General features: G+C 34.3%; 1 protein-coding gene across 1 annotated transcript; it reads right to left on the reverse strand.

The window, feature by feature from the left end:
- Positions 1 to 72: 72 nt before the first annotated feature.
- Smp_149830 (hypothetical protein) lies at positions 73 to 18,708 on the reverse strand (the record flags this gene model as incomplete). The annotated part of the gene is made up of 3 exons (XM_018796579.1): positions 18,120 to 18,708; positions 12,000 to 12,128; positions 73 to 90 (listed from the first exon to the last, which is right to left on the reverse strand). The coding sequence occupies exons 1-3, from the start codon at positions 18,588 to 18,590 to the stop codon at positions 73 to 75; spliced, it is 618 nt and encodes a 205-aa protein (XP_018651707.1). The 5' UTR covers positions 18,591 to 18,708.
- Positions 18,709 to 26,032: the final 7,324 nt, after the last annotated feature.

A 26,032-nucleotide genomic window follows, 5' to 3' on the forward strand; every position in this document is an offset into this window, starting at 1 on the left:
AAAAACCACTTCTTGTTATACGTATAAGACACGCGCGCAGAGACTTAAAGATCTACTAAACACAGCAACACGTTATTGTTGTTTGTGTGCCTAAACACATAAAAAGAAGGGAGGTAGAGAGAGAAAGATAAAAAAATAAAATCAACTATTGTTTTCAGAACTACGAGAGGGAGAGGGATAGAGGAAAAACAGAACAAAGCTCTAGATCTTTATCATCTATTAAAATAATGATGGTTGTGACATTAATAAAATAGTAATAATGACAATAACAATGATAATAAAAAGACTAATATTTGATGGGGATCTTTAAACGAATAACAATGATAATAATAATAACAATGATAACAATAGTGGTAGGCAATGTTCGCGACTTAAAATGAAACTATGTACGTCACTACAAAGTGAAATAATGGATTACTTAACGGGTGAGGGAGGGAGAGGGGGGAGTGAAAATTAAGATAGAGGGAAAAAGGGATCTGAGTATTGATTGATATTTACTTCTTAATGCTTACTGTTCTTCGATTTGTCATCTTATCAATTCTACCAACAAACCGAGACGATTTGTGATATAATAGTCTCTCTCTTCATATATATATATATATATATATATATATAAGATGTGTATAGTGGAAAAGAGAGTAAAGAAAGAGAAAAGACACAATCGTCACACACTGTAAAACTTGATTTTCATACGAATTTCGGTTCATTATTAAAGTCTTGTTTAATTTATAAACAATAAAAAATTTAAACATCACTCGATATTGAAAAAGGTTCACAGCTCAGGTGAATGCTTTTAGTGTTATGTGCATCAGATGGGCCATTTAATTGCGTCAAAACTTTGGGTCAGGGAAACTCTAAGAATACCAAAGAATTTATTACGGTGTGGTATTCAGATCGATTGCCGGTTAACAGGAAAAAATCGACACAGACCTAACCTATGAATCCATACGGAAGAGGTCAACAATCAACCTCACAAGGCCAGAGGTCAACTGACGAAGATAGTCAATACATATATAATAAAAAAACGAAAACAAAAAACTATGAAGGCTACCAATCACAAACAAGATTATCAGAACGAACTGGTATAACACTTGTGGAATAACTGAAAAGTTCATTTTTACATGAGGTAGACGCCGATGTTGTTGTCATCCAGAACGACGATCGAAGCTCTGTAATTAAACTACCTAGCTTAGAAAAACTACTTGTATTGTAATCCACAGCTGGATAAACTGAAGTAGATAAAGTGAATTATATTTAATGAACATACAACTCGCAATGATTAAAAATAACTTATATAAGAACTTTTGTCTAAATTAGAGAGAATAGTTTCACAGTATTTGGCCGCCGAGTTGATATAAGACATTAAATAGGAATATGTAATTAAAAGAGTTTTCATAGAGATTACAAATTTACGATGACTGTGTTAGAGGGTAGATACTTAGTATGTAGTATTTTATTAACTAACTGATATGTATACCGAAAGAAAATGTGGTGAAAAAATTCATTTTGACATGGTCAGGATACATTTAATCGAATAACTGTGCCTGTTACGTAATCCTTTTACTTTTTTATCCATTCGCCGATGTTTACGTTGAGTTAATTTAATTTTGGTGCTTATTATTGACATTGACTATGTGATTACAATAAGTTTTTTAATCATGATTATTAGTAATTACAATTTCACACACTTTCTGTAAGACTAGATCAATCTTGTTGTCTCCTATTTTTTATGGTTTTGTATTCGGTTCAGAATAGTCATGGCAACTTTATACACTTAAGTATTTTCAGTGATTACGTATGACTAAATTATTTTACGTTATTTTGTTTATGATCTTTAATCATACAACTACAATTTCATTGTGAACTCGAATCAAGAAGCCTTGCACATTTTAGACACGGTTCAGTCCAAGATAAAATGACTTCAAAAATTGATACCACATCATGGATTTAATCATTTATAAACCTATTCCAACTTATACTTACTTTGTCAGGACAGAACATTAAAGCAGGCGATAACTAAACATGTATCCAAATCATCACAGCTGATGAGCGCTCATACAGCTATCAATCCATTCATCGTTTTTACATATTACCATGCGTCTGATTGAAGCAATAAGAGTACTAGTGTAATATAGATCGATTCACATTTAGCAAAAATAATGGGCAACTGTTCAACTTCCTAGATTATGGTGTCGCACTATATATATATATAGTTAAATTTTAAAAACATTTCATTGGAAACACTTTTCCCAGATAAACAAATAAATCAACAACAAGTTAATTGGGAGTTTTCTGTGGAGATTTCAAGTAATTTTATATATACTTAAAATCATGAGTCAATTGAAGCTAGACCACCATCGAAAACCTGAAAGCACTGGACGGCCGTTTCGTCCTATTGTGGGACTCCTCATCAATGCGCATCCATGATCCTGCCCCACAGAATGTATCGCTCGATTTCGTGGATAGGTTGAAGTTAGATATTAACACCGTTGGATGCCGGACAGCTCAGTGGGCTAGAGGTTAAGTGCTCTGGTAGGAGACTGGTAGGTCCTGGTTTCGAATCTCGCGAAGTGGGATCGTGGATGCGCAGTTCTGAGGAGTCCTACAATAGGACGAAACGGCCGTCCAGTGCTTCCAGGTTTTTGATGGTGGTCTAGCTTCAATTGACTCATGATTTCAAGTATATATAAAAATAATTTAATTGGTTAATTAAATGACTAACAAAATAATTGTATAATTGATTAAAACGGGATTAATTTGAAAGAGACTAAAACCAAGAAAACAAAACAACACTACAACTAATTTCTAGCACACGTTGATATGCTGCTAGAAATAAGCTAGCGTAAATATAAAAAAACACTAAACTTTGTATGGGTAAAATTAAATGAATAAATAACTAAATAACTAAATAGTTACATCAGTAGTAACAGATTATTCCAGTTATCAACAAACAACACGCATACACACATAAATAAAAATATATGACTGTACGAACACATATAGTTTTATAACGCTAGAAAAAAGGGACTAATATTACAATTTGTTTCTTAATTATTGTGTATATTATCATTGGGTTTTGGTTTGTTAGACAGAATAAATGTATGTATCACGTAATGACATATACATGCCTACACCTATGTGTACAATTATTTAAGTTCCTTAGTTATGACCATTATTACAATCGATATTGTTGTGTAACATTGAGAATAGTTTCTAGTGGAAGAAACGAACACAGAATATTTAGGCAAAGATCTATACATCATATGATAACTTTGTATATATATATACCTTGCAAAGTAATGCTCATAATTTTACACAGAATAGGTGGAATTTGGTTAGCAGTGAAATCTAGGGTGCGCACTTCTCCCTATTCGGAAGTTATCAGCTTGATATACCCGCGTCCTCAAGTTGATGTTCACGCCAAAACTCGAACCTAATAGCGTTTGCTTCAAACATCAATGTGTTATCTCATCAGGAGGAAACGTGCGTACCGGATTCCACTGCTAGCCACATTCCATCTGTTATATACATAACGGCGATCAACTTAACTATCTGGGCTACCTGTTCTTAACATCTAGATGTTTCAAAAAGTTATCTGTTCTTGTTTGTCTGTTTTAACACATCATTTAGTCAATTAATCTCATAACCTATTCAAGTGAATTCATGAAAAGTTTACGACACTTCGCTGTACAAGTTACAATAAAGTGCAATCAGAGATATCGTGGTTTCTGGCAATATGCATCGAAAAGAATGTACATTATTCAAATGTCGACTTCTGAACTGCTAACATTTAACTGGTAATCACTCAATATTCGTCGTCAGGATCGATCAACAAATATGAAACGTAAACTTTTTGGAATACTTCGTGCCGAGAATTCTATGCTGTACAAAAAATAAAATATTGGATAGAGCTAATAATAATAAACGTGTCATAATCGTTATATCGAAACAATGAGCACAGATGCTTTTACGTCAACCAAAACTAATCACATTCTTAGTCAAACGATCAACAATTAAAACAATTAAAACTAAATTAATTTTTATAATATCAAACTTAAAGAAATAAAATATAACTTGTAAAGACTTAACCTCTTGAAGTATAGATCTGTATATCCATAAAAATAAGCCCAATTGATCCAAGAGAGAGAGAGAGAGTAAACAAATGTATATTCCTAATAAACACCTGTTATTAATAAGCAAGATGTTCCACATATTATTCATTCTAAAGTCGTAAGGCAAAATACTAGGAGTGAATTGTTGATTAAAAACATTGAGTGTTCAATTACAAATACGGTTGCAAGTTAGCTAGTAAGCATCTAGCAATTTCACAACTGCTTACATTTAGTCAGTTGAATAGTACTACTATCACCACACACTAAAACAGTAGGGTTTTTCTTGGCTAAACTCTTGACTACTAGATTATTTTAGAACAACATTTATAACCGAACAATATTGTTTTCGAGTAGATCCTCATCAGGCTTTACTCTAATATACAGTAATATTTATAAGCACATACGAAATTATTTTTTCCAATATTCGCTTCACGGTCCAATTATCTGAACATTTCTTGTTACGTAATCTTATAATTTTTATGAATGTTACTTCAGTGTCTATATTTTTCTAATCATTGACCTATTTCCCATTATGTAACATTGTTTCAAGCCTTTATTATTCTTATCACAACTAGTACACCTGTCATCACACTACCAATTTGTACTTTTCACTTATTATTATTTTCAGTTATGTAATCTATTCCACTGTTATGATTGACTCATAAACTGCCTTGATTGGTATAATAATTTCGTATATGCTTATAAATATTACTGTATATTAGAATAAAGCCTGATGAGGATCTAATCGAAAACAATATTGTTCGCTTATATATGTTGTTTTAAAACACAATATGGGAATTTTTCAAATACTGGATTATTTGCAAAAACGAATGCATGAAATACGTGTGTGATATAATGAATACAATAATACAAAATACAATAATAGCATATTATTAAAAATGATTATGAATCCTATCTATACCACACGATGCATAAGTTAATAGTTTAATGCATAATAAATTATGCGATGATGATGTGACTCACTTACCCAGTACATATTTATGTACTCAGCTTCGAGCTACACCTTATTTGAGGGACAGTGATATTACCCAGCTGCCCAAACTAAAGTAAAAGGAGTGGGACTGGGAACTACAACGATCTACTGCTTGAAACACTAAGCCACAACTCTACCAGAAGTCATGCCTACCAAGTAAATTATTATGCTCAGAACAAATAACCTAAGTGTAACACAGTTCGAAATTAAATTTCTGCAACAAACAGTATTCAAAAAAATGAATATGAAACATTATGATACGGAACCTATTTATTTTATTTAAACACATAAATATTAGTACAAGGGGGAACCAGATATATATGCGCCACACTATTCAGTAGTAAACAATGCATATGTCATCATTTATATCTGAATGAAAGAAGAATGAACCCTTGATCTTAGAGATCTGTTTGCAAAATGTCACTTTTGAAATATTATTAGTACTATTATTATCATTAATTTACTGAAGACAAAAGCAACCGATCCATCCTTTAGCAAGGGAACTTTTCTTAGAGCCTTTCTAGGCTTGCTGCTGATTCCAAGTTAGGATAAAAGCAGAGGGTTGAGCGTGGGTTAGCGTCCCTATCATGTAAAACAAAAGCTAGCTATAAAAAAGCTAAAAACCCTAATGAAAATAAATTATCTTCCGATTTGATTAAAATGTGAACATTTCGAAATATTTTTATTGCCAAACAGTAAAATTTTAAAGGTTATAATAACTACGCAGTAGCTTGGTCAAAATTCTAGCTATGAAATGTATATGTCCAATGTGAGTATTCTACATATAAATGTAACGCATACTTGCGAATATACAACGTCATATACTAGTGTATCTATTATAGCTCTCCACATTAATGTGTTGTTACAACATTTCCGAAGTAGACTGTTAACGTGTCCGTCTACATTATATAATGTATATTTAAACTGAGGTCCTTACTTACACATGAATCCCACAAAGTAAACTGCTAACGTGTTTGTTTGCTTTGCATTATCCAGCGCTTAAGTTACGCGAGTTTTTACAAAAAAAGTTTTTCTTTTCATTCACAATAAGCAAATAGACTTTTCTACTTAGGTTAAACAAACAAGTTGGTATATATCTATCTTCGTCATTCCTTTGGAGAAACAAGAGCTAACTACTATATAATCTATACATGAAATATATTCGGCGACAAAAACAGACGTCATAGGAGTAGGACTAATTGTAAACATTTACAGATGAATATGAATAACTATTTTGTAAACTTTTTGAACATTTACAAGTTAAACGCTTATAGAAACAGGAATTTTGCGTATTTCATTTTGTAAATTCTTTACTATAATCAAATATACGGTATTGAACTAAGTGAGTAAATGTTACCACTATTAATATTATTATTACTATTAATTATAAATTAGAGTAACATTAGAGAAGATAGTGCAATCAACATGATGCTAAAAGAAATAAATTTTATATATTGATTTTCGCACACGCTTTATATCACATAAACCGCTACAAATTATGTACTCAAAGAAACGGATACCTAACACTAACCGTTCTATATATATATATATATATATATATATATACGTGTATAAGCACATACGTTGCAAATATACAAGATGATCCATATAATAATAACTGAAATGACCTGGCGGATTGATTTTAACGTTCATACATCACATATGTAAAATATATAGAAATAAACGTTGGAACAGACAATATGCAAGAATTAAACATGTGTATACATACACTAACTACATAAACCATTCTACTTCTTTAGCATAAATTATGATTGTCCAAACAAACTGGAAATTATAAAGTATCCAAAAAATAATCAATAAAGAAACATTACAAAACATAAACAATTGCGATCTTTTTGAATCAAACGAAAGTTGAAACAGAGAATTGACAAATAGATCGATGATGATAGACAGGCAAATGTTATATCGAGATGATTAAATGTAAGAAAGAGAAGGTTTATAAAATCGGACTACTGGGGAGTCATCAAACAATTAATTTATCTCTAAATATGATCCACGTAAAAAAACTCAATTTAAATGAAACAAGCCTCACTGGATAGCATTCAAATATGATTTGAAAAAATAACCAGTAGGTGGTGGTGTGAAGAAACACTGGAATTCAAGATCTAGAATAATGTAAAGATTAAAAGTAGTTGTGCCACTGTGACGAATTATGAGCCATATTATTCAGTGTCTTTCAACCACTGGTCATGGTAAACATCCCAACGCCAAACAGATAACCTGCACCCACTAATATGATTTAGTTCAACACTCAATGACTTAATGGATGTCTTAGCTTGGTCACACCTGGCTTTCTGTCGACTTCTACTTCAGACAACACCATAAATCGAAGTAGGAGGTTGGTTGGTCATGTGTAATTCATGCGCCAACCATTTTAGTCGGTAAAAATTCACAACCTTATCAACCGATTAACTATCTTTAACCAATACCTTATGCTTAACCTCAACATTATTAGCTCAATTATTCCAGAATATGCGAACAATATTTTCTATGCGTAAATTACACGAAGTATACAACCCTTTAATTAATTTAATCTTCAAAAATACAGGTTTTCGACATAGAAAGATGATATACTATCTTCATTTTATTACAAACACGGAGTGAGGTATAGAGAGAGAAAATAAAGAAATAATAAACAGATAAATAACCAAATCGCCACAATATAACCTTGATTACAATATAGGAGTGAAATAACGTGGATAGATGATAGTCTACTAGGATAATATGTCAAAACTCTCTAGTCAAATTCAGCCACAATTCAAAACCAGTTCTTATTCAATTTAATCGCCAAGAAATTCACTATCCCCCCATTAAATAAATTACTATTAATTACATACAGCAAAAACTAGTTGACCAAATCAGCACAACAATAAATAAACAAACATACGTATCTTCTTTCTCCTCAAAACAACTAATGAACAATTACAAGCCAATTAGTTTAGGGCTTTTAGAACTATGAATACTATTCAACTTCTCGAATAGGATCAGTTATTATTAGGTAAATAAGTAATATGTAACATCATAAGCCTCATTATCATCTACTAACAAATATTCCATGGGTAGCTACACATCGAGTAATCTGAAAGTTGGGATAAACAAATGACAAAAATCGGTGAAGGTGAATTAAACGGATCATACTATTATCCCTATTGCTATTATTTATTAATATTATTGTTATCCTAGTTGTTTTTTTTCAAATATAGTAAGTATATCAAACTGATGGAAAACAAAATCCTTGTCTGTTGCCTTCATGTTTCACATACTAGCCAATAGGAAAATGGATTGTGTCCACATATGCACGCATATATATATATATATATATATATATATATATATATAGAGAGAGAGAGAGAGAGAGAGAAGGTTTACGCAGAAGAGTGAGATGATCGTAAAAGTAAAAGGAAGAAAGACGATCCAGAAGGTTGAGTGACAACGAAAAAAAGATAATAACACTTTTAATACTGTAACTTTACTGTTTAATGGCTAGCTATCGAAGCTTTGAGCTATACACTATGCCAAATAAAAATAAGCTAATCAATCAATCAGTCTCATCTACTCCCAAACTAATTAAAAAAAACCCACCAACGTGAAAAGTATATACTGTCTTCAAATGCTATTAATTTTAATAGCATATAATTTGATATTGTTTCATCTATTTGGTTATTTTCTTTCAGGATTGTTAAATAAAAAGAAGTTACAATTCATTTTATTTCAAGGTGTAAACAGCCAACATGTTTAGGCAAAATATATATGTTGAATATTTTAAGTTGGGGAAAGAAAATAATCATTAGAGAATAATATTGAACACATAAAATATAATGTGAGAAGGGGGTTTCGTGGAGATTTAGTAGTTTTATATAGTTGAGATCATGAGTCAATTGAAGCTAAACCACCATGGAAAACCTGGACGGCCGTTTCGTCCTGTTGTAGGATTCCTCAGCAGTGCGCATCCACGATCCCACTTCGCGAGATTCGAACTCAGGACCTACCAGTCTCGCGCTAGAGCACTTAACCGATCGATCACTGAGCCGGCATCCAACGGTGTTAATGTCTAATGTGAAATATGATAAACTGTATGAATAACTTGATTTAGGAGATAATTTATATTATATCATTTATACTGGGCTTATTAGAATTCACACAAAATACACAAACACATTGTTTCTGTCAATGAAAAAAAATTACACACGGTCCGTTTTTCAGTTGATCTAACTACAATTCTTTTTTTTACATCATTCAAACAATTATCATTATAGAAAGACTAATAACATTAACTAATTGTTAAAACAGATGACAGGAACAATATCATACTTTCCTCGAAATAGCTAAACGTTAACTGCTTTAAATTATTTGTAATCAGAACTTGGTGGAATTCAGTTAGTCATGTGTAATGACAAACATACGAGTCAGTTCAAATAACTACACAATGTTAGCACAGTGAGATGAAATTATCAAGTGCCCCCAAATGCCCTGGTACGGCCGAGAGTGGGGAGAGTCCGCTCACCCTCTCCAAATGCTCTCACATGGCCACGCATATATAGCCTCTGCCAGGGAAGTCCTACTCACTGCCTTCTCGTGGCGGGGGTGTTGTTCATGAAAGTGAGAGGACGAAAAGCGAATGTCCGGCGCTTTAACCGGGTTGGTGGACACGGAGGGTCCACCTAGGGGAGTTGGAAAACCCTGATTCCAAACCAATGGTGCACATGGGCTCCAGTATCCTGATGGAACGAATGGCGGACGAACCTGTCATTGGTCAACGGCTACCATGGGACTGCATCTCCTCACGATGCTCCACTGCCTTGTGGATAAGACCTTTTGGTCAAAGGCTCGGGGTGTGGCCCCCTAAGAAAACCACCTGCTTCGGTTTGGGCACCCGGGCAGTATCACAGCCCACACACACAAATAGTGTGGCGCATATGTACCTGGTGCCCTTTTGTACCAATATATATGTGTTTAAATAAATAAATAAATAAATCAAGACAAATGAAGGAGTGATAGAAGCAGACAAACAGTATCAATGGTAACATAAATGATTAGGTATAGATAACATGATTCAAGAAAGAATAAATCCGTGGGACAAAAAGTGTAATTCAAAGTTAATCATGTTAGTATAGCGGAGGTTGTGGAAGCAGCTAAATTTGTATTTTCACATAGCCATCAAATCCCAACTTAGGGGTCTGAAAGATGTGTTCGTCGCGAAGCCCAAAGGTTCGATAAGTACCAGTGCCATGGATATGCACCATCAATGAGTCCTATCCTAAAACGAAACAGCTCACCAGTGCTTCCTGATTTTCAACGATAGTCTAATGAAATGCCATGGTGTAAAACTAAGAATTATGCCATTAATTTATTTAGTGGATTTTTAAAATTATGGTGATATAAATACATGGAAGAAAGCTTATGCAACCTTCCTAGTTGATAGATCAAACTGAAACTTTCTGAAAAAAATATCTTTATAAATTATACTCTAATTGAGGTAATATCTTCCTGGTGTGACATCTTAGAGTGACTGATGTGATGCTGTTCAAAACGTTTTGTGAAATTCGTATAAATTTCTACTTGTACCAACTTTATGTAATAACTCGCTAGATATACACACAAGTCCACTAAACTAGTATCTTCTATCTTCAAAAAAAAGAACGACAGTAAACCAACCACTCAACGAAAAACGGCACCTAATGTCACCAAAAAATTGGATGCATAAACTTGGATCTTTAAGTATAAAACAGGAATGGTCTTTAATGAAAAAGCTTTGTGACTATCGGATATTTGTAATGCATAAGAATAACTAGCATCTTCAGTGATGCTACCTTCTCAAAAATGAGAAAGGGAAGGTTAGAGAAAATTACCCATAAAAGTCAGTACAACTTATATACGGGTTTCCAGTGCCGTTAGGTAAAGTTTGGAAAGTATAGAGCTAATAATACAAAAAACTGACCACTCACAGAAGTGGTGTGTATGATCGACCTCAAACACTTTTTTCTTGTTCTGTGATTACACCCAGTGGTTGACATGATTATGAACACCAATTCAGCTTTCAAACCAGGTGACCATCAATGGTGTCAGTATGGGGTTGTGAAAATTGTTGAATTTCTTTGAAATCATGAACCTAAGTTAGACCACCATGTGCTCAATGGTGAGTGGCTTCGAGAGGTAATTCTCGGATTCTAGTGAGAAACCGTTAAGAGTGGAGTTGATCCATATCAGATGTGAGGCAGTTCCCCACCGAAGACAATGGGAGATGGTCGCGCAATTTCGTGGATTGGTTGAGGTTAGAAATTAACACTGTTGAATGGCGACTCAGTGGTCTAGAGATTATGCGTGCGACCGACGATCCTGGACTCGGTTCCCACGTGAGGAATCGTGGATGTGCACTACCGACGAATTCCATACTGGGTTGAAACAGCCGTCCAGTTCTTCCAAGGTTCTAATAGTGGTCTAACTTATGTCAGTTCGTGATTTCAATGAACTTCTATAGTGTGTTTAACCAGGATATGTCAACCAACTGAAAACCGTTACTCTAAAAAAATGGGAAAATTTAGTGGCTGTTTAGGAAATCTATAAAAAGTTCTAATACTTTTAAAAAATGGATGGAAAACATCATGATTCAATTCAAATATTGAAGTAATGTGAATATCATAATACGTTGTCAAAAATGATAAAATTGTATCGGAAATACTATCTTCATTGTATGTGATACCGAATGAATCAACATTGTTTTACAGTTTCGCCATTATATAATTTTCTTCCCAACCAAGATGAATATACTGACAATAAGGCATGTAAATTTACGAGAAAATATTATAGGTTTATTAAATAAACAAAATGCCATGAAGAGAACTGAGTATTTTTTTCAAGAAACAATTACTTACGAGTGTCTGTTTGAGAAATCCTTTTGTTCGTTTAAGCTTTGGCATGCCACATCGACGCGCTCGTTTATAAGTTTTTTCAATCATGGGGGTCATTCCAGGATTTTGTAATTCGCTTAGTTTAGTGAATTCCTGAAGACAGGAAAAAAAGGGAACATTCGAAAACTTCTAATGTGAATGATATTCAAAAAAAAATTCGGCAATTAAACTTATTAATTATCTAGTTTTTTTAATATTGAGCTTTATTTGATGACAATAATAAAGCTACAATATGGATCTCAGCATCCAATATCATTTCAAACAAAAAGCTAGTCATCATATTATATCATATGATTAGTAGACAATGGATACTGTAACATTCCTACAACAATCTAACTACTAAGCTATTAACATAATTAAATTTTACAGGGGGAAAGGTATAGTGTAGAAGAATTTATTGGTAACATTTATAATCGTTACACTTGTGACGTGATAAAAACCGCCAATCAGAGAGCAGCGAATTGTCGATTGGAACAGTGATATACGAAAACCGTACGAGTAGTCTAGAGTACTTATCGGTCCTGCCTTTGCCTAGCCCAGCCGGTTAAATCCAGAACAGCCTCTGCGGTATGAATCATTATATTCCAGACACACTGAGTTTATATACTAATCAAACTGACCACATCGTACCATAAAATAGTAAATAACATGTCTACAAGATTTAGCCAAACGTGGCTATGAATGTAGGAGGCAGTAACTAATAGAATAGGGATAACTCAAGGATGGTAAATCATATAATGATAGTCTATAGGTCAAAATAAAGCTTATAATAAGAGGGACATGAATGATTAGTTTAGTTATTTAGCAATTATATGATAAAAAATATATGCATCGCATTGGTTCATAAATAGGTCCCAAAGTTGCAATTTATTATCTTTATTGGGGCATAACAACACTTTAATCGAATTTCACAGTATCTGATTATATTGGTATAGGGTTGTGGAAATTGTTGAGTTTTGATTAAGGTCATGAACCGATCAATGTTAGACCACCATTGAAAACCTGGAAGCACTGGACGGCCGTTTCGTCTTAGTATGGGACTCCTCAGCAGTGCGCATCCCGCCTGCAGGATCGCAAATTGGCACTGCTGAGGAGTCTCATACTAAAACGAAACGGCCGTCCAATGACTCAAGGCTTTCAATGGTGGTCTAACACTGATCGACTGATGATCTCTATCTGATTATAGCTGTCACCAACCATATATCAATTTAAGACAATATCTTAACGACCATATTCACACATTTCCAGCCAAATACATTGAAAAAGTTTTATCTTGTGATTGTAATTTTTTAATTAAGTTGTGTGTGATTAGGATCTTACTCTAAATTATTGTATGAGTTGTGAATCATGTCTGAAATAAGTACAAAAGAGAACTGATTTACTTTCTATTTTCGTCTTCTGATTACCCACTGGGTTGAAAGGGGTTCGAGGATCAATAGGCGTTAAGGTTTCAATTGTTGTTTACTGATCATTGTCACAATTGACACTTGTGTCACCGGTCAACTGGCAATAAACGTGAACTAATCGACAATCAAACTAGGAAAATAGGTTATAAAACTGCTTTCCTTTCGTTAAGGCACGATCACATGGGACCCAATGCAACCCAAGCAAACAATACGTTGTTGTTTTCTTTCGATACAACAGTTACTCAATGCCTTCAATCAAAGATGACACAGCGGTAGCAAATAAAGTTACAAAGAGATGGGATTGAAGTGTAGATTCTTAACATGACTTTTGTAATGCAATTAGAATTGGTGACTAAATTCACCTTTTTTTATTTAATACTCGTAAAATGTGATACAACTGGGTACTAAAAAATAGCATAGACCAAATAAAATAGACAACACTGAGAAGAAATAAGGAAAGGAAGGGAAAGTACAGTCGAAATAAATCAAAGAGGGATAAAACATAATGGAAGGTGCTATTGAAAGAAAAACAACGAAGAAGAACTCTGTTCAGCTAACAGAAACCCTCTCATTTTTATAAATATAAAACACACTGACATTAGTTAAACTGTCAACACTACGTCAAAACACACCGCCGAACCTCAGTATTACTATCATGGTGATGTAGCGACAACAACAGTCAAACGTATAGTTGCTGGGCTCCCTCAGATCGGTGATCCATGTTTCGTAACGAATGAGCAAAACTGTCCTCACTGATGCATCGTGAACGTGACTTTTTACAGCCAAACTAATATAAGTAACTGACTAATGAAGACAAATTGATGGATAAAGGTGATGTAAAAGAGAGTAGACAGTGAGGTAATGAGAAGAAATTGTTGATATAAGTTAATATGTAGTTATCAATTACATCTTTAGTAAAAAGGATTTGACTTTAGGCAGTTAGATCATAGGTTAGACTTTCACTTTTCATAAGTTTGATTTAGACGGGTATTTGGAATAGCTAACTAACATATAAACAAAATGGTTCAAAGATGAGTACATAATTCTACACTTATTAAATGAGTTGCATTAACTTTAATTTAAAACCAACAACTACTCTCTCTCTCTCTCTGTATTTAAGATACATCTATTTATTGATCCTTAATGCAGTCAAGTAAGTAGGTAAATCACTATATCACTCAAAAATCTATTTAAAAATATAACCTACGCAAACTAATTGTCGTATTTTAATTATTTTTTTTTTACCAAATCTATTCATATATTACAGAAAATACAGTTTAATGGCAATAATATAATCATATAGGTGGTCTTGAATTGAGTTGATTTAAACAGAGATAAGAAGCATTGTATTAGACAAAATAATTGATATTATCAGTTATATATGTATATATATGGCAACAATTATAACAAGAAAATGGAAACAGGACATCTCTCCCTATGCTTTATATCACTTTTCTTGAACATTATTAGTCTTTAATTTTACTGACATGACAAGCCAAGACAAAAAAATAGAACAGAATTGATACATATACACTTATTTATCAATTTAAATTGTCACATTCTTGACAAAGTGATGATCGACACGAAGAGGAGGTAAGGGGATTAAACAAACAAAAACGTTATTGAATTGGAAGATTAAAAAGCGACACATTGAAAGATTTCCTCAATTCAATATAAAATAAAAGTTAAAATGTAGTGGCCTAAATCTGATTCTGTCTATACTCGTATATAATAAATGACTTTATTCCGCGTTGGTGAACAACGGAGTTAAATAAGTCAAATACGAGAATGGAATTAGGATACATATATTTTCTACAGTCATTGATTTGGCCAGAGAATCAGAGTGATGAAGCGAACGAAGCAAAAATCACGCGCAATGGAGATGGCTGGGAAGCCAACTCGAGAGCGAGGCAAAAGATGATGCGTATTGGAGATGGCTGGGAAGCCAACTCGATTTAAGCAAGCGTTAATCAACATTTATAGTCAGACAAAAATGAGTGACAGACATATGATGAATAAGATACGAAGTGTACACATATATGCTCATATAAAAGTATAGCCAAGGTTAATAAGCGAATAATGAACAAGATCGAAATATGACTCATGACAGGCGATACTACAAAAACAATGAATATTTGATAAGAACGTTTTTAATGGTGTTGTTCCAGTGAAAGTGAACGGTGATTGGTTAATGGTTGCAGATAGAGAAATATGAGAACTGTGATATATCATTTCGCTTCAGTGTTTGTAACAATATAATAAACGTTGGTTTAGACCTGTACTGTGCTCTCAATCGGTCTTCGGATACTCATGTGGTCAGGTATGTAGAGCCAAGTAAGCAATAAATACTGAATACAATGCACGTTGTTCATCCAGAGCATTAAGTATTGTATAGATGTCACCGGGGGATTCAAACATGATCCCAGGATGGATACATTTCTGATGTCGTAGAATTTTTCTCACAAAAAATAGATGATATGAAATTATCGCTTGAGCAACGGGACAAGTTAATTAAATCCTTGGTGGTGAAAATGTCTTTATCATACAAACTAGTTTCAGTCACCAATGACTGCTGATCTTATCACAAATTCGACCAAGTTATTATTTTTGATTTGTACATTGAAATTATTCCTAAGGGTCAGTCAGTTAGTCAGTTACAACGTAGGACCACGTCCATATATGCATTGGTCCAAGTTGCCACACCTCAATTAGCACAAGATGAACACCACATTCATAGAATTAGTTACCTCAATGGTAGTAATATATAGAAGATTATGTATAAGGATACGGTACAGGACGAAAGAATTAGTTAGTAGAAAGATATAGAGCAATTTTAATCTCAATTTAAGCGAAGACAGAGAGAGTATACACCTACGCCACCCAGAGTCTCCAACCATTGGTTACGATAGTTACGCGGATGATAGTGAGAAATTGAAGCCATTGCGACACATATTAGGTCATAAGAAATGGAGAGAGTCCCGTCAGCCATCGATTAGCAGATTAACTAATCTAAAATACATAGTAATACAGTCTCACTGGATGAAAAGTCCTCAGCAATGTGGTTTCTGAAGCGTTGCTAGTAACATTTCGAAGAAACATGATGAAACGTTAAACAGGGATAGAAACCTAAGATAAATGAATTTCCCAAAAACTTATATAATGCAGAGATGGATGGTGGCTAGCAAGATGCACATTTCGTCCTATTCGGGATTCGTCAACTGGATTTACCTGCATCTCAGAGTAGTGACTTACTGGCAATATCGAGACAATCAGCGAAGGATTTACATATGTCAAAAGGAACTGATTACTTGCAGTCCCAAACACCAATCGGAAGATCAAAACCAATATATATGAATTAAAAATTTAGTTATATGATGTATTTCAAAACCAGTTATCCTTATTATACCGTAATACCAAACACAAAGAATGTAAATTAGGTTAGACTGTGTGCCAAATCAGATGAACGAGTTAATAATGCTATCGCCATCATTTGCGTTATCATATTTTTAAAACAATCAATATATCGAAGAATGTGCCGCGTTATCTCGTTTCCTCAACGTTGTCCGATGAAGTGAAGTTTGCAAAAGTGTCCATCTCAACGAAAATCAAATGTTCACATAAGTTAGTCACACTACTATGTTAAGCGGTGAATCAGTTGCTAAACCCCCCTTGCCTGTTTCTATTTGAGTGACTGGGTAGTATTATTAACCCTCACATTTAAATCGGTTCGAAGCCCATCACATTAATCTGTACCCGGTAAATGGGCTTACTACTACTGTGACTAGATTTCACAGTTGAGAAATCGGGTTATTAACACACAGTATCAAAACCAAAATAAACAATCGCAACAAATATTTTCTAAACTTCAGTAAGAAACTAAAGGACTCTTAATGGATGATAATACAAAAGTTTGGGCAAGCAAACATTTCTAGTAAATTTATTTCCTACAGTCAGATAGTTCCACTTACATATTCTAAACATGAATTAGAACCTTAGTAACCAGAAATGTGTTACAGCAGAAAATAAACTGTTCCTGAATTCAAAATGTAACAGTAAGGGAGTTTTCGAACCACAAGTGAACACTTGCCGTAAAAGTGCATTCCGAAAAGTCACCTTAATAGCTAATGGACGTCTGTAAGCTAGTACAAATGTAAACATAAGACTTTAAGTCATCCCTTTTGTGGAACAATTGCTCGAACGTAATAAGATGGGAGAGGTTTGAACGCAATATACTCTTCAAACAATTTGGAAAAACATGTGTATCAAAAATAAACCCCGTAAGCAATTAACTTAATTAGTGGAACATGGTATATATGCAGCCTCGACACGAGTTACTAACGGTCGATAAACAGTTGTCTGACAATAGAAATTACGTACTTGTAGTATCTCAATGTGTAAAGATGAGTTTCTGGAATTTTATAATCTCGCTTCTTCAGAAAATAAATAATTTTTACAAGTTTACACACGTCATTACTAAGCTTCATAGAAGCTAACCCATCACTTTCTTAAGAAATATAACCCTCGAAATGAAATCAGATAAACCCCTACGTTCAGAAGTTTAAAATGTAAACCTAGGAACCATTGGAGACATTTTTTCAAAATTGTGAAAGTACTTGTGATTACAGTTTGGATAAAATAACTACATAGCATTTCAGATGGTCCACGAAATAGAACTTACCAACATATCATCCATTGTTTTGAAAGATAAAATAGCAAATCCATCAATAAGGACTTCATTGTATTGCTTAGAACCATTTGGTAAATCCATCGGTCTGTCACCCTGCTCCTGGTTCTCATTTTTAGTTAATTCGAGTCCATTATCAGAGGATAATTCACTTTTGATTTTTGTGAATAACCCTGAATGCTTCTCATCTTGAGGAATTGTCTTTTCAGTCGAACGTGGAGAAGTGCTTTGTAGTAGAGGATCTACATGCTCAAATGACAGGCACACAGAGTTGGGTATTTCTAATACAGAAGCGATCAACCCGTTCTTTGGAGGATTGTAGCTCACTGAGTTATGAGTACTTATAGAACTAACACCAATAAACGATTCCTCTGTTTTATTCTCGAGGTTTTCCACGGTGCAACTCCCTTCCTCTTTACAATCCTTGTGGTCCACTTTATCAACAGTCCCACAGCTTTTTAGCATTACGGACTCAAAAAAGAACTCCCATTAACAATGTGCGTTTTTACCCTAGATTCTCATAGAAATATGATATGAATTGAACTATAAGTGTCATTAAACTAATCCATTACAAAATATCATTGATGATCTTAATTCCAGAAATGGAAGAAATTGATATGAAAAACTGAAAAGCAACCCAGTCGTTTAAACTTCCCACTCATAATCTGTGACACCTGTTCTTAATCATGTGTACAGAAAAGACATAAATTGTTTCTGGGGCGAATGAAGTCCATTTATTATTGTTTTGAAATCTTAAATTCATTTCGTTTGGCTGTTTTTAAGGGAGACGTTTCTAGTATATTATTCATCATTGATTTGAGGAATGATGTTCGACATCTTATGGTGTTAAATCATATGAAATATAATGTTACAATCCACTTAACTTTCGTCACTCCATTATCCCTAACTCAACTAAAGTGGATAAGGGAGTGGCAGTAAATAACAGCTGATAATCATTCCGACTCATCAAGCGAATGATTGTTTAAAAAAAACAGGTGTACATACAGCTATCCCAAATAGCTATGAGACTATTATTCACTGTTAAATCAGGAAGAAAGTTTTAAGCAGTGGTTCGACAGGCCTCATACTATCTTTCAGTCACATACTATCTACAAACAATCTGGATATCAGATCGACAAGTCTCCCAACATTTAGTGAAGTTGAAAAGGCTGTGGATGAGTTAAGGCGTTGGAGATCAGAGTGTAAAGATTGAATAATCAAAAGACCTTTGGGGTTGAATGTTCAGTTGTAGTAGTTAAGCCGACTGAGATCTTAACGAGGACATGTTATCAGTCTACATGTTGGCCAAAAAGCTTTGTGTCAGTATCCGCTTTTAAAAGAGGTATCGTAAAAGTACATTAATCTTGTATGGGCTCTTCACCCGAACACCACTAGTTAAGTGAGTGCTCATGGTGAACTTTCATCAGAACTGCCGGTTTCAAATGGTGTTCAACAGTGTTGTGCGATTTCCACATTTCTGTTTAACTTCACTTCGACATTCCCTGACAGATGATGCTTCCATCCCTCTTAGATGGAGTAATTTGCTGGCTGGGTTTGAGTGCCCTGGTGATATAGTTCTCTTTCATGGAATCCTTTCTTATGCTGGATTTTCTGATGGCCTTGGGCGTGGGGATCCAAGGGTGCTTTGGATATCATTTTCTCCCCCTCAATGCATGAGTCATTTCACTACATTCTTCATCAACACCTGAATAATCGATGTGGAGTGGAATAGTTGGGCCCACAACCTCTTCATTCACCATGTAATTCCTATGAGCCCTAATTAATTGATGTTCAGCAAGATGTCGGCGCAAAATCAAAAGGCTCAGCTGACTACACCAACTTTCAGCACATGTGATGTAAGCGTGGTATGTGTCTTCAAATAAATGGATGAGTACATAGAACAGTAGTTTTCTCTGTTCTACTTTATGAAGTGTAGAACATAATCATAAAAAATATTCACTGTTTGCTATCATTCAGTCATAAGTGTTTTAGTATGTTGTAAAACCATCATATAAGCGGTGTTGTCAGGCCTACGCTGTGACAGAATGAACGCTTTAAAGAACTGCCCAAAGAGTCATATTTGTCACTGTTTTTATGGCTAGAACTTTTCGCTACATTATGCACGCTATCTTTCGTTTTTGTATGAACTAATGATTCATTTTTACTTGATGTCTGCCTGATTTCGAATTCCGAATATGATATATCGTTCGTGCTCACATGATACTTCTTGATTAAATTGCGTTATTTCTAGGTTTTTAGTTTGTACAATAATTCAAATACTTCTTCTCATCACATCGGCGTCGCCATGGAGCTTGGGATGGTAAAGTTTAACATACATCCAGATTTTGATGCTTTTGAGGATTACATAGAAAGTTTCGAAACATGAGCTATGAATAAGGAAGATGTTGAGGATGTCACTGTTTTGGCTCACTTTCTTACATTCATCAGAATAGAAGCCTACAGCTTATTAAGAACTTTGGCTTTCCAGTAAAACCTATTTCAGTTCCCTATGCGACTCTCAAGGAACCAATACTAGACCATGTGAAGTGTAAAAATTACGAATATGATGAGGAAAATCTCATAAAACGATTCGTCGAGACATCAGGAATTCCATTACATTACTACGTCGTCCCAACCCAATGTGTCCTCAAGGCTATGCATATAAGAATTCATTGAATAGTTGCGAAGCAGGCCGAGAAGATGAGCACAAGTTTGGTAAATGTTTGTCCTGCTGCGAATTTCTCCCATGCAATTCATCTGTATTTCGTAATTTTAAATGTTTTAAATGTGGTAAAATTGAACACATACTAGCAGTTTCCAAAACTACTGTTCATTCCGCTGCAAGTAATGCCAAATCTTGTAATTCCGATTTTATCAAGTTGAGTGTTTCTAATTATCATTTATCTTTATCCATGACTCCGAAAAACAGTATCGAGCCATATAGCAGCCCAGAGTTAAATGACACTCAGAATCATTGTGAGACAAGAGTTTCTAGTTAATCAACTTCTCATCGGATCTCCCATGTAATTGTACCATATATGGTTTGTCTTAACTATTCATATATCTCTGATGGAATTTCTTATGAAATTGAGGGAAATTTGTTAAGTGAATCAAATCCTTATCTAAAATCCGATGCGGTTTTGATAGATGCTGATTCTTTTAATGATCTATTACTCTCTAGTGATATTCCCAAGAAATAAGAAAATATCTCACAAGAATCAAATCTTGATATCATATCATATATTATTTGTCCTCATAATGTAACTGAGAAACTTGCTAAATGTGAAGCAGGTGTACTAAGCGGGCTCGGTTGGGATTACAATTCGGATGGTTGCATATCAGCTATTGTTTATCCTTATCATGAAATCACTTCTAATGGATCCTCTAGTCATTGTGAAAAGTATGTTTTAAATCAAGCCACATTATTCAGAACTTGGGGATATGAAAATCCAACATCATTTCGTGGGAGAGGATAGTGTTGGAAAATCTGTGATTCGAATTCTAAATATCAGTGGTTTCAGAACACAACCGACATGGTAACTGTATACAATTCCAGAACCCAGGTGAGTCCGTTCCAATTTCAGTTGTTAGCTCTAATACTGATGAGTATATTCTAGATCATACAGAGTCTACATCCAATGCACGGTCGGACAGACATAATGAACCTAAGAAGAAGAGATACGATGGATCTCAGAAGTTTGCATTTTTATTTTAGCTGTGGCGGATGTGGTGTTGGTATTAACTAATGATTCTTTTGTACTTGATGTCTGCCTGAGTTCGAATTTCAAATACGATATATTCGTTCGTGCTCACATGATACTTTTTAGGTAAATTGCGTTATTTCTGGAATTCTTAGTTCACACAATGATTCGAATACTCATAATCATCACATTATCCTTCACCAGGGACTTGGTTAACTGTATATGATAGTTGGGAGTATTCGAAATAATGTGTCAACTAAGAATTCCCGAAATAGTGCATTTCAATACAGAGAGAACTAGATGAGCACAAACGAACGTATTGTAATTCTAGTTCGTAATAAGTGGGTAATCTATTACAAAGGAATCATTAAGTTGTGCAAATATCACATCCATCACAGCTTAAAGTGGAATCTAAATAACTGTAATCTACTGTACTTCTCCTTAGGTTCTTAGTGTGTCTGTCCGACTGCGTATCGGATATAGACTCTGCATGATCTATGAATTTTGCAGCAGTAGCAGATCTTGAAATTTCTCGCTTACACGTGAGAATGATGAGGCTTTGGAGTTGTGCTTAATTTCCTGCATTTCAATTCCATAGTTAGCAATTTAGCAAGCATTTCATTGGAAACTTTTATAGCGGTCTGAGTAAACATAGAGTCGAGACGTCTAATCTCCAGGTTTATTAGACCATTGAACTTTCGAAATTCAACAGTTTTTCTCCTCGTACATTATTTCTTTTACCCGCGGTAGTCGTTATGGTTGTGGAGATGTAAGTCGATCATAACTTACAAAAATGATTTCAGTGGGACAACAAATGTGAAAACGGAATTTAATATAACAAGTGATAATATCAACGGTGTTTTGTAGTGAGTCATCTGTAAAGAATCCCCAGTTAGTCGTACGAAACATAGTTTCCAGATTTTGGATATTTTCTTCTGAGTACTTCCTGTATTTGACTTTCTTTGTCTTATATAAGAGCTTACTCCTTCCAAGCTTGACATATACTTTTGGTAGGACATAAATAATACAATGATCCGGAGTAAGCAATAGAATACGTTTACGAATCATATATGTTCCCACATCACTTATGAAAACTAAGTCTAAATGTACAACTGAAGGAGTGTGGAAATCTACTAAATTTTAGTAATCTTATGATGAAAGAAAGCAACAGTAACATGAATTAAAATCACCAGGCACAACCAAATGTGAACCACTGAAGTCAGTAACAACAAATTCAATGGGTTCATAATCGATGATGTGCAGTCCGAAGTCACGTAGATATTGGTCACATAAACATAATTGCACTGATTCAAGTGTTTTGGGCGACATATTAAAACTAAACAGTCAATCAAATAGCTCGAAAACTTAAAACATGTAAAGGTAGATTGACACCAGCTCACGTTTACAAACGTAGCTACACCACCGCCAGACCATTTTTTCTTTTGTTAGTTCGACCATGACACCAAATATTGAAATCTTGTAGTGGTACTAAGCAGCCAACCTGTAAATCCTTTAACCAAGATTATTGATTTGTGAACACATCACAATTACTATGCATGTTGTGACTTGGTAGGAATTAAAGATAGTCCGCCTTATTGATTAATGATCGGTAGTTAGAATTTAACAGCTCAGGAATCGACACCTGATATAACATTATATTATATAATATTATATAGAATATTATATAACATTCATTCACTTCAATGCGTATAGCCAGCTCCATGGTGTCGCTTATATTACTTTTTTGTAGCTTGTGCAGAAAAATGCCGTGAAGTTTTCATAAATACACATTAATAGGTTATGCGAGCAACAGGCATAATCTTTTGTCAAAACAAACAAAAAGGATAACCTGAAATATTTAGATAACAGAGACAGGTAGCTTAGATTTTCAGACAGGCCGCCGGATGTCGAGTATATCTTAGGATTTATACAATGATGCTTCCCCAGATTAACGACAGTTGGGATTAAACAAGTAAACACTAGAGATTTTGGTAGCCAAGTCTTAGTACTTGTGTTGTAAATGCGTAAAAAGGTGGTCCAGTACTTTTTCAAGACTCTCGGTGATGAAAATTGACACAGATTTAAGTGAGATTGAACACTTCTGTCACACCAAAAAACAATGGATTATTTATTCTTCTACCAAATTCGGAGATTAATTGTCACTAGACACACTGAGTAAAGAAGTTTGTCAATTGATTTATAACTGTCAGATACAATGGGGTTCGACTTTTTCAACTTAAGGCACACAAAAGTGATCCAATCGTCACATTAATCAACGAGTCTCTATTTTTAAAAATTAGTGACCATTGGTTGATATTCGGTGATAATAAGGTATTCGTTCTTCAAATTTTGCAATCGTTGTTTTAATGTTTCAACAACAGTCATCAATTGGTTAAATGGACAGTTTGTAACAGAAATGTATTACCACGTACGTTCCGTTTGTTATTTCATATCTATATTATTCTTTTTATATGCCCGTCTTTATAGATTCTCCATTAGAAATAGGAAGAGGGGAATAATTTGTATATTTTTAATGATATTGTTGAACCCGTAAATTAGGTTTTGTCAGAGAGAAACGTGCATTGTTTTCGCATATGCCCAAACTAACCGAAAAGATGAAAAAGTTGAGCATGAGGGAAATCAAGAGGCAACGCTACAAGATGCAACTTCTTATTTACGCCGTCAAAGAGCACTGCGAAGCCTCCCCTTAATATAGCCGTTTGACAGGACCTTCACTGGAAGGTAATCTGTCAGGATTAACACAAGTTCACCAACATACTGTCCTTATTACTGAAGACTGAAATGTCTTTGAATTTACGCAGAATTATCTACTTCTTGTCTTCATGCGCACAGAGTCTTTACACACTTTCATGCTCTTGGCCCGAATTTTTACCATGTTTGGCTTCAACTTTATCGCAAAACAAACTTTCAAACAGTTGAGACTGTAGACGCGAAGATAAAGAATGATTTATTGAAAAGTTAACGTTCAAACACAAAAAAGGTTCAAAAATCAACCTATCATTGGACATTTAGTGCTACGACTTAGAGCAACAATATTGAAACTTTTTCCTAGAAAGGAGAACCATTTTGAGGCGAAATATATATTTTGCCTTATTTGTTCATTTTACGCTCATATAAGCGTACATAACCTTACCTAAATATTTTCAAAGATAATGATAAGTTCGTCATATCAGGACAAAAAATGTCGTTTTACACACAATTTGAATAGAAATCTGCTGCTTGTGACCCGAGTGAACTACCAATAGACTGTGAAATCAAAAGTTCTCGGATTCTTTTCAGATTTTGTGATGTGTGATATGAGAGACCTCATGATGGCGAAGGATACTATTTAGAAAATGAGGTGCACAGAAATATATCAAGTTTGATGTAAGGAGGCAAAATGTTTTAAAAAATTGTTAAAAATCCAATAATAAGTTGACACCTATCGGGAAGAGTTTCAAATTTGCACTGAGTTGTGATACCAAACTTAAAATACCAAATACCACTTCTAGGCTTATAGTCAGTTTATTTAAGTAATATTAAAGCCTATATCAAGCTGTTAGCAATGTATTTGACGACATTATCACTCTTCACGGTCGTGTAAGCTGGTAACATTTATGACTTACCTAGCATTTTATCATTAAATTGTTCAAATTACAGGCCTTTCCTGTGAGGCTTATTGTGAATATATTACTGAATTAAAATGACGTTGATCACGATTCTATATATTCTAAAGCTCCTCTGTTTACAGGACTTAAAACCTATACCACGTGCTAAAAACAGCTTCCGCCTACCCTTGTCATAGCCGTTGGTTGTTTAATATGTAGATATGTAATGTATGTTTGAATATGATGTTCACTGAAATCAAATTCTGATTGTCTGGCTGAGATAATGCTCAGAAGTCATTCTTAATGACTTTCCAAAATCATTGGTGCTCAAACATATCCGGCGAAACTGTAACCATATTAATACATATATTTGTCTATATACGTGTATGAGTACATCCCAAAAAGAGTGATCAAGATATGTATATCTAAGACAGTTTGGAGGTTTTCGTTCAGAAAACCAAAGAAATAGCTCAGCAACGTAACCTGAAGGAACTCAACTTTTTGATGTGGGTTTGTTCTCTGAGCTGGATGGTTTGGTCGTGGAGCTTTCATCGTCCCGAAGTTTGTGCTGATGATAATATTCAGAAGGACGATGAAA

This window comes from Schistosoma mansoni, chromosome 4 (assembly GCF_000237925.1).
Source record: "Schistosoma mansoni strain Puerto Rico chromosome 4, complete genome".
Classification (NCBI taxonomy): Eukaryota; Metazoa; Platyhelminthes; class Trematoda; order Strigeidida; family Schistosomatidae; genus Schistosoma; species Schistosoma mansoni.